The sequence below is a fragment of the Staurois parvus genome, unplaced genomic scaffold, assembly GCF_062004578.1.
Source record: "Staurois parvus isolate SC_StPar_1 unplaced genomic scaffold, SC_StPar_1.0 ptg001321l, whole genome shotgun sequence".
NCBI lineage: Eukaryota > Metazoa > Chordata > Amphibia > Anura > Ranidae > Staurois > Staurois parvus.
Genome location: NW_028319117.1, coordinates 95,001 through 111,236, shown reverse-complemented (window position 1 = coordinate 111,236; position 16,236 = coordinate 95,001). Strand labels below are relative to the sequence as shown.

The following is a 16,236-nucleotide window of genomic DNA, read 5'->3' as shown; positions in this document are numbered from 1 at the left end:
AATGCAAAACACCTATTTCATATATATATATAATTTTTTTTTAATTCAATAAGTGACAATAATATTATTGGCCTTCACGTGGGTAAGGGTAATTTGTTGACACTCATTGGGACACCTATCAACCCTATCAACAGTCTGCCTGTTTTTGAACTTTTTTTTTTCTTTCAAATCTATCAAAACTCTGTTTTTGAAAATTTTTTTTTCAAATCTATCACCAGTCTGTTTTTGAACCTTTTTTTTCAAATCTTTCAACACTGTTTTTGAAAAAAAAAATGTTTCAAATCTATCAAAACTCTGTTTTTGAATTTTTTTTTACAAATCTATCACCAATCTGTTTTTGAACCTTTTTTTCAAATCTATCAACACTACCAGTTTTTGAAAAAAAAAATTTTTTTTTCAAATCTATCAAAACTCTGTTTTTGAATTTTTTTTTTTCAAAATCTATCACCAATCTGTTTTTAAACCTTTTTTTCCCAAATCTATCAACACTACCTGTTTTCGAAAAAAAAATAATTTTCAAATCAAAACTGTTTTTGAACTTTTTTTTTTTCAAATCAAAGTAAAGCTGCACAAAAGTCGGGTAATTCGCATTTTTATTTGAAACGCTCAGTATTGGCACTAATTTACATTTATAACAGGTTTTTCTTTACGCCCCTTCCATAGACAACCCAGAACCATCATGGCCGCCCTTAGGCATACTACGTCACAGCGGAGGGCGTATCCCTCCGCTCCTGTGCGCAGACGCAGTACCTGTGCAGTCGCGCGTTGTCATTGTCCTCCGCGCATGCGCACCCTGTCCTCCCTCGCTTCCCCTTTAGTCCTGTCACCAGCGAGTCTGAGGAGCGGGAGGGACAGACAGTCACCGGAAGAGGAAACGGAGGGAGAGAGCTGTAGCACTGCAGGAGCCGGAGTCATGGTGGACGCGAAGGATGCGCTGCTATCGGTTCTGCCGAGTATTCGGGTCCCCAGGGCGGGAGACCGGGTCCACAAGGACGAGTGTGCTTTCTCCTTCCAGACTCCGGTGTGTACCGTTAGTGGGGTATGTGTGCGCGACCCCGGCTTTGTAGGCTGGGCTGAGTACCGTATAGAGCGGAATATAGAGCCGCACACAGCGCGTGCACCGTATATCGTGTAATAGGGGCGCGGCCTCTCCCTCCAGGACCAATCACCTCCATTCATTGGGGGAGCTGCGGCATCATTACTATGATTGTTATGTGTCAGCAGCAGATTTATTATCTTTAGTTATTTTATTATCTTAAATATTGTTATTCATCATTATTATTATTTTATAAACAATTGTCATATAGTTCAGGGGTTTCCAAAGTGCGGCCCAGGGGCTAGATGTGGCCTTTGGTTGCTTTTATTCGGCCCTTGGGGCATTATTCCCCCCCACCATCAGCAACAGTGGGGCATAGTTCCCGCCACTGACACCAATGATGGGGCACTATTCCTCCCACTGACACCAATGATGGGGCACTATTCCTCCCACTGATACCAATGATGGGGCACTATTCCTCCCACTGACCCCAACGATGGGGCTCTATTCCTCCCACTGACACCAACGATGGGGCGCTGTTCCTCCCACTGACACCAACGATGGGGCGCTGTTCCTCCCACTGACACCAACGATGGGGCGCTGTTCCTCCCACTGACACCAACGATGGGGCGCTGTTCCTCCCACTGACACCAACGATGGGGCGCTGTTCCTCCCACTGACACCAACGATGGGGCGCTGTTCCTCCCACTGACACCAACGATGGGGCGCTGTTCCTCCCACTGACACCAACGATGGGGCGCTGTTCCTCCCACTGACACCAACGATGGGGCGCTGTTCCTCCCACTGACATGAACGGTGGGGCGCTGTTCCTCCCACTGACACGAACGGTGGGGCGCTGTTCCTCCCACTGACACGAACGGTGGGGCGCTGTTCCTCCCACTGACACGAACGGTGGGGCGCTGTTCCTCCCACTGACACCAGTGATGAGGCATTGTTTACTCCCACTGATTCCAGGACATTTTCTTCTCCCACTGGCCACAGTCTGGCCGCCCTAAATTCTGATGGACAGTAAACTGTCCCTTTCTTTATAAATTTTTGAGACCCGATATAGATGATCTGTGTGGCTGCTCATTACAATTTTATTTTATTTTATTTTTTTTGCATTACTTTAGTTCGATTTCTCTGAAGTGGTAAAAATAATTGTGGGCGTGGCTGACCCACATGTAGCATGCCTAAAGAGTCATGTGACCAGGGGGCAGCTTTATTATTTAAGCTGCGTGCATGGAGGGAGTAGGTTGGCACGACAGGTAGTGGTGAAAATTCCGGTGCTGAAACCGAAAATTCAGGATGCACTCGGCCGAAAACCGAAATGGACAGTTTTTATTTATTTATTTCAGGTACTTATATAGCGCCGTCAATTAACGCAGCACTTTACATATATATTGTACGTTCCCATCAGTCCCCGCCCCTGAGGAGCGTACAATCTAAGGTCCCTAACAAACATTCATACATACACATACTAGGGACAATTTTAGACAGGATCCAATTTACTTACCAGTCTTTGGGGTGTGGGAGGAAACCGGAGTACCCAGAGGAAACCCACGCAGGCACAGGGAGAACATGCAAACTCCAGGCAGGTGGTACCGTGGTTGGGATTCGAACCAACGACCCGAGTACTGCCAGATGGAGATGCTAACCATTTAGCCGCTGTGCTGCCCAGTTTTTAAAAATTAATATATATTTCAAATGCAATACACTTTAATGATTAAAAAAAACCCCAAAAAACACAATATATACCCCAATTTTGTAAAATATGAAAGATAATGTTATGCTGAGTACATAGATACCCAACATGTCACGCTTTAAAATTGCGCACGCTCATGGAATGGCATCAAACTGCGGTACTTAAAAGTCTCCATGGGTGATGCTTTAAACATTTCTCCAGGTTAGCCGTGTGAAGTTACAGAGGAGGTCTAGTGTGCAATTATCGCGCTCGCTCTGACGTTCGTGGCGATACCTCGCATGTGTGGTTTGAACATTGCTAACATATGTGGGCGTGGCCTATGTATGCGGTCACCACTATGCGTGAGCACGGGGGGGGGCTGGGGCACTTTAAACTTTTTATTTATTTATTTTTATATATCCCTTTTATTCCTATCACAAGAAATGCATGTATCCCTTGTGATAGAAATAATTAGTGACAGGTCCTCTTTATGGAGGGATATGGGGTCAATACGACGCCACATCTCTCCTCTGCAATGTAAAGCATTGGGTCAAAAAAAAATCATTGATCTAGCGCTTAGAAAAAAAAATGGTCTTGTTTACAAGGTGGCGTCACCGGAAGTGACGTCGCTCCGGTCCTCCAAGGGCATAGAGATGAGTGGAGGCCATCTTTCCTTCACTTATCTCTATGCCCAGCGCCGGGATCGTTCCGTGGTTCCTCAGGTAAGGCTGTGCGGAGGCGAGGGGCGGAGTTAATTTTCGGCAGCTGTACCGGTGCTTATGCTCATATCGGTCAAAAGCCAATAGGGGTGTTTTTGGCCGAAACTTCGGTGCATCCCTAATGACAGGGTCTCTTTATGGGTCACCCCCCCCCACACACGCACACTATGATACTCACCTACACCCTTGGCCTATATAGGACATTGTAAAGTAGATGTAACCCCAATCAGAAATACAATCTCATGGAGTCATTTCAAAAGTCATCTTTATTATCCTTGGTGATCCTGCCATAAGGATCCTTGTTCAGGCATTTCCTTTTAGCGGTGACAACGCTCTGTCTCTGTCTCCCAGTTGTTCTCCTGCATTGTCACCTTGGCTTCTGATGGAGAGTATAAGCAGCCATGGCATTACACAGTACACAGGCGTGGCCCTCTGTTGTCACCGTCAGGAAACCCTCCCTGAGTAATACAATGTAGCCATTGGTGGAGAGCATGTAGACAAGAAGTGGCTGAAAAGAGGCTATAGGAGGTCAGCAACGCAAGTAGTGTGAACCTGGTGCCCAACCTGTGGCCCTGGCACGTTTTGGGTGGTCCTTGGGGCCCCTGTACATTGTAATTTGTCTTTCCCTATTGCTCTGTTATAGTAGTGGTTTCTAGCAGTCTCGTGTAATATGTTTAAAGTCTGCAGCAACTCCTACAGCATGTTTCCATTCTCTGACCATCTCCTGTATCATGTCCGCAGTCTCTGACCATCTCCTGTATCATGTCTGTAGTCTCTGACCCTCTCCCGTATCATGTCTGTAGTCTCTGACCATCTCCTGTATCATGTCTGCAGTCTCTGACCATCTCCCGTATCATGTCTGTAGTCTCTGACCATCTCCTGTATCATGTCTGCAGTCTCTGACCATCTCCTGTATCATGTCTGCAGTCTCTGACCATCTCCCGTATCGTGTCTGCAGTCTGTGACCCTCTCCCGTATCGTGTCTGCAGTCTCTGCCCGTCTCCCGTATCGTGTCTGCAGTCTCTGCCCGTCTCCCGTATCGTGTCTGCAGTCTCTGCCCGTCTCCCGTATCGTGTCTGCAGTCTCTGCCCGTCTCCCGTATCGTGTCTGCAGTCTCTGCCCGTCTCCCGTATCGTGTCTGCAGTCTCTGCCCGTCTCCCGTATCGTGTCTGCAGTCTCTGACCGTCTCCCCTATCGTGTCTGCAGTCTCTGCCCGTCTCCCCTATCGTGTCTGCAGTTTCTGACCATCTCCTGTATCATGTCTGCAGTCTCTGACCGTCTCCTGTATCATGCCTAAAGTTATTGACTATATTCTGTTATGTGTCTGCAGTCTCTGATAAGGAATATTCACTGAATTCTATGTGTAGCCCTTTTATGATGTCAGGGGTCGCACTCGAGGCCCCCCATATCAGGACAGTTGACCCCCACAGTACTGATTACAATTATTTTACATAGAGGTCCACATTTACACCTGAACAATAGACTGTCTGGAGTCCTGTCACATGACCAGTGCTATGGCATCATTCTTGTGGTCCCTGTATTGCAGATGTTCTTGCTGAAATGTCAAGAGACTTCCCAGTTGGAGCTGCTGGGCGGGTCTACCGTACCTGTCAAGGTGCTGGACAGAGACCATGTGACCAATGCCTTGGCAGGAAGCAGAGGGTTAATTTAAAGGCACAGTCCGCCTTTAGCAAAAAGCCCTGAGAGGAACACTGATCACATGATTGAAGTGCAGGTCTGACTTTTGACAGTGAAGCCTGCAGAGCATGACACCCGGGATCAGCATGTTTCTGGAGCACAGCGAGGGCTCTTACAGTTCCCGGTCAACCAGCCAGGGGCGTCTCCAGGGTTGGTGTCACCCGGTGCGATAACAGTTACACCCCCTCCTACGATCCCCGCAGGATGGATGGGATCTGCGGATTGAGCATATTGGAGCAGACTCCGATCCATTATGCTCCCCAATCCTCAGATCCGATCCATCCTGCGGGGATCGTCGGCTTTCTTTACAACTTGCCTTTTCGTGGAGCGGGTCCGGTGTCGCCCCCGTATAGGTTGCATGCCGACGATCCCCGCAGGATGGATCGGATCTGCGGATTGGGGAGCATAATGGATCGGATCTGCGGATTGGGGAGCATAATGGATCGGACTCCGTAGATCCGAACCATCCTCCGGGCATCGTCGGCATGCAACCTACACTGGGTGACACCGGACCCGCTCCACGAAAAGGTAAGTTGTAAAGAAAGCCAACGATCCCCGCAGGATATATATTGCAACTTAGCTTTTCGTGGAGCGGGTCCGGTGTCACCCCGTGCAGTAGGTGTCACCCGGTGCAGCGCGCACCCCCCGCACCTGCCTCGAGACGCCACTGCAACCAACCGATCTGTGGTACGGGCCTGCTGGCTGAAGTATGGCTTGGGAGGTGAGGGAGGAGGGATCATCCTCCAGCTCTGGCATAGATCCTCTGCCACACTAGGACATGATGGAATTCCTGGTTTGGGATCCTGGAGCTCTACAATTGACCCAGAGCAGTTTTTGTGTGTTTTTGTTTTTTTTTTTTTTCCAGTTGTGTTTTTTTTTTTGTTGTTCTTTTAGGCCTGAAGATTATTTAAAACCTCCCAAAACATTTTATGTTTTCTGAAGGCAGACACCCTGGAGAATAAAATGGTCATAGTTCCAGAATTTGTTTCTCGCTCAGTATTAGTACAATTCATCGAGTGCAAATTTTCAGTAAACAATACATAAAGTTAGTTTTAGGACACACAAAAAAATATAAAAGATGAGGTTGTGCTGATAACATAGATACCAGGGGCGTACTGACCATTCGAGGACTAGGGCACTGCTCGGGGTCAGTAGGGGGCCCCATGAAATGCCCCTGGTACCTTTTTTTTTATAGGCTTTTTTCGGTGTGCTTTGAGTGTGGGCAAGGACACAGGGGCCCCATGATCCCCTAAATGCCTGGGGGCCCCATGAGTTGTCAATCCGCCCCTGATAGATACTCAACATGACAAGTTTTAAAACTGCTGTTTGGGGGGGGCGTGTCCAAGATGGCGACCGGAGCGGCCGCATAATCCGGAGCTCCGGCGCCGTATTCCGGAATCCGCTGCCATCCGTGCAGCAGCGGATCACAGTGGAGCAGCGGAGGGCCCTGGTATCATCCCGGATACCTGGGAGGTAGAATCCGGGCGATATTTCCGGCGGCGGACGTTCGCGGCCTGGTGCGGCCGCGTGGGCCGGGGCTCCGGCACCTCCTATCCGCATCCGCTGCCATCCGGGCTGTGGGGGATCACCCGAGGACGTCTGCAGCGTCCTCTGCATCACAGAGGCTGAGAGAGGGACGTCGCTGAGTGTTGCTGCTCCCCGCGGCGGCGGCGACGTTTGCGGCTTACACCATCTGCCAGAGGCCTCTTTTTACCTGGTCACAGTGAGTGGGGGGGTACAGGTGGCATCCTGTTATCATGATCTCCCCACAGTGATTTGGGGAGTGGGCCTCACATTAATAGCCCCGGAGCCCATCATCTTCTCTGTCTGTGGCCCTTGCTGGGCTCGGAGGCCTACTGGGGCCTTGATACTGCCCCAGGGGGTGTCTCCCTGCGGGGCCCTGTGCTCAGAATCGGAGGTCCTCTGCTTCCTGCTTCCCACCCATCCCTCTCGTGTCCTGAGTTGGGATCTGGTGCTATCATCCTGCCCCGGAGTGAAATTTTTGCTGGTTGCTGTGACTTATGTTCTATCTACCCTTTCAAGGCTTGCTGAATATTTTTACAATATAATGTTATCGCAGATGGATCTGACAGCATCCATGTAACTACAACCCTGAACCTATTTTGGGCGCTATAGGTCCCCTGGGGTTATAGTCTCCATTCACTTTCCAATTTTCAGTTGATCACCCCCCGGGAGATTCTTTTGTATGCCGTCCACCAAGAAAAAAAAAGGGACAAGCTCAGAAGTCCCTCACGACATACCTCCTTAAGGCTCACGAGATTTGCGGCATGTCTCCAGTCAATACAGAGCGAGCATCCCTGTCCGATCCCGCACGGGATACCACCGTTCCCTTATCGGCCTTGGTCAGCGAAAATACACAGCAACTCACAAAAGGGGACTTGGAGTCCTGCTTGGAATCTACGTACGCCAAACTAGCCGCCAAATTTCAATCAGAATTGCATAAAAGCACTAATGTTCTCTCTCAGGAAATAGCCGCGCTGGGCTCCAGGACAGACCGCTTGGAAACCAAACACGATGAACTTAGCCTGGCCTATGGTGAACTTTCCAGAGAGCATGACCATTTACAAACGGCCTTTTCACAACTGCAGGCGCAGGTTGAGGATCTTGATAATCGCAATCGCAGGAATAATCTGCGAATCAGGGGAATCCCGGAGTCTATGTCGGATCTTTCATTAATTATAACCAAGTTGTTCAAGTCACTCCTCCCAGATCGTGACCCTGGATCTTTTGCTTGTGACCGCATCCACAGAGCCCTACGCCCTAAACCTCCTGCTGACGAGCCGCCTAGGGATATTGTCTTGTGCATGAAGGATTTTCTGACCAAGGAAGAAATCCTCAGAGCTGCTCGCAATACTCCCAACGATCTCCTTTGAAGGCTCGGTTTTACAAATCTATCCTGATGTTTCTCCGGCCACGTTGGAGAGGCGTAGAAAAATGAAAGAAGTTACAACTGCCCTGTTCTCTGCTCGTATCCGCTACAAGTGGGGCTTCCCTTTTTAAGCTGATAGTTCCACACAATGGGAGCACATATATAGCCACATCCCCTCCCGAAGGTAGAGCAATCTTGGCCAAATTAGGCTTGGCGGATGCCCCATCACCTCAACGCCCACCCTCCACCCCTCGTATCTCTCCCATTTGGCATACCCCTTCCCCACGGAGGGATAGAAGGAGAGTCAAACAAGAAGCGGGTTGACAGGCCCATTCTCACTTGCCTAATACTCATTGTCTTGATAGTCTTTGGTCTGGTCTATTGTTTTTTATGACTTTACTAAGATTTGGGACACAGGGATTTTGCTCTCTATTTCTTACATTGTCAGGTTGTATATTTCTGTGGTTGCTGCTGTGATATTTTTGCAATACTGAATATTTTGTATGCCTTGCATTGATAACTGGACGAGTTAAGGTATGACAAGGGTCGTTGGACCCTTCTAATTGCGCCCATTAATTCATGGTTGTACTACTCTCTGACACGTTACCCCACCCTGCCTCCTGACATGGCCGGAGGTGTCGCCGCCCGATTGCGGGGTGGCAGCTCTGTTTTCCATGTTCTAAGGAGACAGGGTTTGGGCCCATGTGGCCCCTTAATGTTTGAACTTTTTGTTTTATCAGGTATGACGACTTTTCTGCCTGATCCATGTTCTTCAGTTACCCTTTCAAATATAGAAGATATTAAAGCTTCTTCTCCATTGTTTTTCGTTTTCTCTTCTCTCAAAACTTTAGTGTATGAGGATGGTATTGTGTCGGTCTGTGGACATCACGACCCCTATGTTGGGGTCTGGAGGTCCCCTAGGCTGGATCTGCCACCTGTATGTCTGTCTGATGCAGACCTGCGGGTTTCTATGTCTAGTCAAATAACTTTAGGGGGGATATCTTTGTAATGTGTACTTTTATGATGATAGTGGCAAGCTCTGTTTATTATGGCAATTCAATGTATTTCACATAATGTCCAGGGTTTCAATTCGCCAAATAAGCGCAAAACAGCCTTTCTTCAATATAAAAGATTAGGAGCAAAAATCATCTTATTACAGGAAACGCATTTTGCAGCCGCAAAACACCCGACCTTTTTTCATAGATCCTATAGGCAGGGGTATTATACCCTACATTCCTCCAAGAGGAGGGGAGTGGCCATTTTTCTACATAACTCATTTCCCTTTGAGGTTCAACATGTGTATCGTGATCCAGACAGTAGGTTTATTATTCTTAAGGGCACCCTTTCAGGTCGAGAACTTACAATTGCTAATGTCCAAATTCGGCACAGGCTACCTTTTTTTTTTTTTAATTTTTTGGTGCTCTGGATACATTTTTGTCCCCCCATCTATTGGTGGGTGGGGATTTTAATCTGGTGGCAAATCCTCTTTTGGACCGTAGCTCCGCCTCGCACACTTCCCAAGCTTTCCCAAAATCCCTTACTAAGAAACTAAATGCCCTCCAGTTGGTGGATGCTTGGAGAGCGCACAACACGGGAGCCAGGGATTACACATTTTATTCCCACCCACATGACTCTTATGCTAGACTATATCTTTTGTACCCCTGGCGGTCTAATGTTGTACCCTTGGACTCCGTTTTACACAGAATTGACGCTGTAATGCTTATGGAACGTATTCATTATACACTACTGGATAAGTTGCACTTATACGATAAAAAATGGGAGTCATGGAAGGATTGTAGACATTTATTGCATGATTGACAACATCCCCGGTAAAGAATGGCTGACGTATATTGTTGATAGATGTATCACTCAATCTATTTTATCATTTATGTATCTCATGCACTCATAACTTTCTTTCTTCCTCTATCTCCGTGGTTCTCAAGCTTCCTCATGCCGTGACCCTTTAATACAGTTCCTCATGTTGTGGTGACCCCCAACCATAAAATTATTTACCCAGTAATTATAATTCATGAAGTGTCGCTTTACCTCCAATACTGCTGCTTTCAGCACAGTAGCTGCTTTCAGCACAGTAGCTGCTTTCAACACAGTAGCTGCTTTCAACACAGTAGCTGCTCTTTACACATCAGAAATATATTTTTCTGATGGTCTTAGGCAACCCCTGTGAAAGGGTCGTTCGACCCCCAAAGGGGTCGCGACCCACAGGTTGAGAACCACTGCTCTATCTTCTTTTTTATGTTAATATACTTTGTATTGTACATTTCAAATGTGCCATATTTTTGTTGACAATATCACTTTCATACTGTGCTGTTGTTTTACTGTCTACTTATGTACAATAAAATCGTTTGTAAACAAAAAAAAAACTGCTGTTTGGGGATGGGAGGTTTTAGTGCTTGGTTGTCATTTTTTTTTTTAATTTTTACAATTTGTTTTCATCCCTAAAACTTTATTTATATCATATATGGGGCCAAAAGCCCCCTATGTGATGGTATTTTGCTATAACAGGATCTCTTTTCTTTTTTTTTTTTTTTTTTTTTTTGAGACATCAGGGGTCTATTATACCCCTGATGCCTCACCTGCCCTCCGTTGAAGTTCATGGAGTGCAGATCGTGCTCCATTAGCTTCTTTCCCAGCCACAGACACTGGAGAAAGTGACATGAAAAGGTGGAAATGAAGTAAGGCACGTCGCTTCCAGGCTGTCACAAGGTAGGGGAGATCAACGAATAGACATTTTCTGATCCTGAGTCCACAGATAAGTGCAGGTACAGGTGACGGTCACTTTGTCAGATTTACATTCTTTCTGCTCACAGAAATCCTACATGACTCTCTTGTCCTGTGTTGTAGGAATCAGACGGAGGCCTGTACATCTGTATGAACACCTTCCTAGGATTCGGAAGACCCTATGTAGAACGGCACTACAACAAAACCGGCCAGAAGGCCTTCCTGCACCTCAAGAGAATCCCCAAACCGGTAAGAGTACTCCGCCGCTCTAGTGTGTGATCAGATTCTTGTAATAAGGGGAACGTGTTGTTTTTAAATGATATTTTTCACTGGATGTGTAAAAGAGATCAACGTGATGTAAATATTCATTCCAATATTTTTTAAAGTGGACCTGAACTCAAAAAGTGAAGATTTGCTTTGTTATATCCCATATGGAAAAAAAATGTGTTTGAAATATATTTTAAAAATATTCTTCCCAAATATATTACCATATATTTGAAATGCTACCATATATACAGTTGCAAGAAAAAGTATGTGAACCCCTTGGGATTACGTGGAGTTTTGCATGAATTGGGCATAAAATGTGCTCTGAACGTCATCTAAGTCACAACAATAGAAGAACACAGTCAGCTGAACATAATACGACACAAACATTAGATGTTGCCATGGTTTAATTGCACATAACATGTAAACATTCACAGTGCAGGGAGGAAAAAGTATGTGAAGCCCTAGCTTAATGACTTCTCCCAGAGCTAATTGGAGCCAGGAGTGAGCCAACCTTGACTCCAATCAGTGTGATGATATTGGATGTGTTGCTGACAGCTGTCCTGCCCTTAAAAAACACACACCTGTTTTGGGTTTACTGGTTTCAAGAAGCACTGTCTGATGTGAACCATGCCTCGCAGAAAAGAGCTCTCAGAAGACCTACGATCAAGAATTGTTGACTTGCATGAAGCTGAAAAGGGTTACAAAAGTATCTCCAAAACCCTTGATGTTCATGTGTCCACGGTAAGACAGACTGTCTACAAATGGAGAAAGTTTAGCACTGTTGCTACTCTCCCTGGGCGTGGTCATCCTGTAAAAATGACTGCAAGAGCACAGCGCAGAATGCTGCATGAGGTAAAGAAGAATCCCAGAGTGTCAGCTAAAGACCTACAGAAATCTCTGGCACATGCTAACATTTTTGTTGACACATCTACAATAAGGAAAACATTAAACAAGAATGGAGTACATGGGAGGACACCACGGAGGAAGCCATTGCTGTCCAAAAAGAATATTGCAGCACGTTTGAAGTTTGCAAAAGAGCACCTGGATGTTCCACAGCACTACTGGCAAAATATACTGCGGACAGATGAAACCAAGATTGAGTTGTTTGGGAAGAACACACAACACTATGTGTGGAGAAAAAAAGGCACAGCACACCAACATCAAAACCTCATCCCCACTGTGAAACATGGCGGAGGGAGCATCATGGTTTGGGGCTGCTTTGCTGCCTCAGGGCCTGGACGGATTGTTGTCATTGATGGGAAAATGAATTCCAGAGTTTTATCAAGACATTTTGCAGGAAAACGTACGACCATCTGTCCGCCAACTGAAGCTCCGCAGAGGATGGGTGATGCAACAGAACAATGACCCAAAGCATACAAGTAATTCAACAAAACAATGGCTGCAACAGCACAGAATACGCCTTCTGGAGTGGCCCAGTCAGAGTCCTGACCTCAACCCGATTGAAATGCTGTGGCATGACCTTAAGAGAGCGATTCACACCAGACATCCCAAGAATATTGCTACACTGAAACAGTTTTGTGAAGAGGAGTGGTCCAAAATGACTCCAGATCGTTGTGCAGGTCTGATCTGCAACTACAGGAAACGTTTGGTTGAGGTTATTGCTGCCAAAGGAGGGTCAACCAGTTATTAAGTCCAAAGGTTCACATACTTTTTCCTCCCTGCACTGTGAATGTTTACATGTTATGTGCAATTAAACCATGGCAACATCTAATGTTTGTGTAGTATTATGTTCAGCAGACTGTGTTCTTCTATTGTTGTGACTTAGATAACGTTCAGAGCACATTTTATGCCCAATTCATGCAAAACTCCACATAATCCCAAGGGGTTCACATACTTTTTCTTGCAACTGTATGTATATATATATTACACACTGCATGTTGAAATGTGTTTTTATTACAAAATATATGAAAAATATTTTTAAAATTACATTTCAAATATACTGTATGTCTTTAAAGATACAAATCTACATTTTTGGAATGCATTTACAAATATATGTAAAAATATATGTTAAAATGACTTTTTTATATGTTAAAAAAAAAATCAGAAGAAAATATTTAAATTTATATTTTTTTAAAATATATATTTTTAAATGTATCCGATCCATTATGCTCCCCAATCCGCAGATCCGATCCATTCTGCGGGGATCATCGGCATGCAACCTACACGGGGTGACACCGGACCCGCTCCACGAAAAGGTAAGTTGTAAAGAAAGCCAACGATCCCCACAGGATATATATTGCAACTTAGCTTTTCGTGGAGCGGGTCCGGTGTCACCCCGTGTAGGTTGAATGCCGACGATCCCCGCAGGATGGATCGGATCTGCGGATTGGGGAGCATAATGGATCCGATTTGTGGATTGGGGAGCATAATGGATCGGACTCCGCAGATCCCATCCATCCTGCGGGGATCGTCGGCATGCAACCTACACGGGGTGACACCGGACCCGCTCCACGAAAAGGTAAGTTGTAAAGTAAGCCGACGATCCCCGCAGGATGGATCGGATCTGCGGATTGGGGAGCATAATGGATCGAACTCCGATCCATTATGCTCAATCCGCAGATCTGAATCATGTTAACGATCCCCGCAGGATGGTTCAGATCTGCGGAGTCTGCAGGATATATATTGCAATTTAGCTTTTCGTGGAGCGGGTCCGGTGTCACCCCGTGCGGTAGGTGTCACCCGGTGCAGCGCGCACCCCCCGCACCTGCCTCGAGACGCCACTGCAACCAACCTACCTTTGGTACGGTGGTACGGGCCTGCTGGCTGAAGTATGGCTGAGACTGAAGGAGGTGAGGGAGGAGGGATCATCCTCCAGCTCTGGCATAGATCCTCTGCCACACTAGGAGATGATGGAATTGGATGGTGCAGCTCTACAATTGACCCAGAGCAGTTTTTGTGTGTGTGTTTTTTTTTTTTTTTTTCAGTTGTGGTTTTTTTTTATTGTTATTTTAGGCCTGAAGATTATTTAAAACCTCCCAAAACATTTTATGTTTTCTGAAGGCAGACACCCTGGAGAATAAAATGGTCATAGTTCCAGAATTTTTTTCTCGCTCAGTATTAGTACAACAATTTATCGAGTGCAAATTTGAAATGCTACTATATATATATATACACACACACACACTGCATGTTGAAATGCGTTTTTATTACAAAATATATGAAAAATATTTTTCAAATTACATTTCAAATATACTGTACGTCTTTAAAAATACAAATCTACATTTTTGGAATGCATTTACAAATATATGTAAAAATATATGTTAAAATGACTTTTTTATATGTTAAAGGAAAATCTGAAGAAAATATTTAAAAAATATTTTTTTTTAAATATATATTTTTAAATGTATTCTTCAGATTTTTTTTTTTAACATATATTTGTAAATGCATTCCAAAAATGTAGATTTGTATTTTTAAAGACATACAGTATATTTGAAATGTAATTTGAAAAATATTTTTCCTACTATTTTGTAATAACGCATTTCAACATGCAGTATGTGTCTGTATGTACAGTCAGGTCCACAAATATTGGGACATCGACACAATTCTAACATTTTTGGCTCTATACACCACCACAATGGGTTTGAAATGAAACGAACAAGATGTGCTTTAACTGCAGACTGTCAGCTTTAATTTGAGGGTATTTACATCCAAATCAGGTGAACGGTGTAGGAATTACACAGTTTGCATATGTGCCTCCCACTTGTTAAGGTCCCAAAAGTAATGGGACAATTGGCTTCTCAGCTGTTCCATGGCCAGGTGTGTGTTATTCCCTCATTATCCCAATTACAATGAGCAGATAAAAGGTCCAGAGTTCATTTCAAGTGTGCTATTTGCATTTGGAATCTGTTGCTGTCAACTCTCAAGATGAGATCCAAAGAGCTGTCACTATCAGTGAAGCAAGCAAACATGAGGCTGAAAAAACAAAACAAACCCATCAGAGAGATAGCAAAAACATTGGGCGTGGCCAAAACAACTGTTTGGAACATTCCTAAAAAGAAGGAACGCACCGGTGAGCTCAGCAACACCAAAAGACCCGGAAGACCACGGAAAACAACTGTGGTGGATGAGCGAAGAATTCTTTCCCTGGTGAAGAAAACACCCTTCACAACAGTTGGCCAGATCAAGAACACTCTCCAGGAGGTAGGTGTATGTGCGTCAAAGTCACCAATCAAGAGAAGACTTCACCAGAGTGAATACAGAGGGTTCACCACAAGATGGAAACCATTGGTGAGCCTCAAACAGGAAGGCTAGATTAGAGTTTGCCAAACGACATGTAAAAAAGCCTTCACAGTTCTGGAACAACATCCTATGGACAGATGAGACCGACATCAACTTGTACCAGAGTGATGGGAAGAGAAGAGGATGGAGAAGGAACTGCTCATGATCCTAAGCATACCACCTCATCAGTGATCATGGTGGTGGTAGTGTCATGGCGTGGGCATGTATGGCTGCCAATGGAACTGCTTCTCTTGTATTTATTGATGATGTGACTGCTGACAAAAGCAGCCGGATGAATTGTGAAGTGTTTCGGGAATATTATCGGCTCATATTCAGCCAAATGCTTCACAACTCATTGGACGCTTCACAGTGCAGATGGACAATGACCCAAAGCAGACTGCAAAAGCAACCAAAGAGTTTTTTAAGGGAAAGAAGTGGAATGTTCTGCAATGGCCAAGTCAATCACCTGACCTGAATCCGATTGAGCATTTCACTTGCTGAAGACAAAACTGAAGGGAAAATGCCCCAAGAACAAGCAGGAACTGAAGACAGTTGCAGTAGAGGCCTGGCAGAGCATCACCAGGGATGAAACCCAGCGTCTGGTGATGTCTATGCGTTCCAGACTTCAGGCTGTAATTGACTGCAAAGGATTTGCAACCAAGTATTAAGAAGCGAAAGTTTGATTTATGATTATTATTCTGTCCCATTTCTTTTGGTCCCTTAACAAGTGGGAGGCACATATGCAAACTGTTGTAATTCCTACACCGTTCACCTGATTTGGATGTAAATACCCTCACATTAAAGCTGACAGTCTGCAGATAAAGCACATCTTGTTCGTTTCATTTCAAATCTATTGTGGTGGTGTATAGAGCCAAAAATGTTAGAATTGTGTCCATGTCCCAATATTTATGGACCTGACTGTATGTATATATGTGTATGTCTGTGTGTGTGTGTGTATATATAT

At 45.2% G+C, this 16,236-nt stretch overlaps 1 protein-coding gene across 7 annotated transcripts in view; it reads left to right on the top strand.

Annotated features, from left to right (window-relative positions):
- Positions 1 to 814: 814 nt before the first annotated feature.
- Positions 815 to 16,236, top strand: part of USP5 (ubiquitin specific peptidase 5) — a 107,859-nt gene continuing 92,437 nt past the window's right edge. For 2 of the 7 annotated variants that reach the window (XM_089661175.1, XM_089661173.1), the window contains exons 1-3: positions 815 to 1,039; positions 10,890 to 11,015; positions 13,178 to 13,249. In XM_089661175.1, coding sequence (XP_089517301.1) covers positions 914 to 1,039; positions 10,890 to 11,015; positions 13,178 to 13,249 — 324 coding nt within the window. In that variant the 5' untranslated portion in view covers positions 815 to 913. The remainder of the gene's footprint in view (positions 1,040 to 10,889; positions 11,016 to 13,177; positions 13,250 to 16,236) is intronic. The other 5 variants (XM_089661179.1, XM_089661176.1, XM_089661174.1 and 2 more) reach the window with 4 other exon arrangements.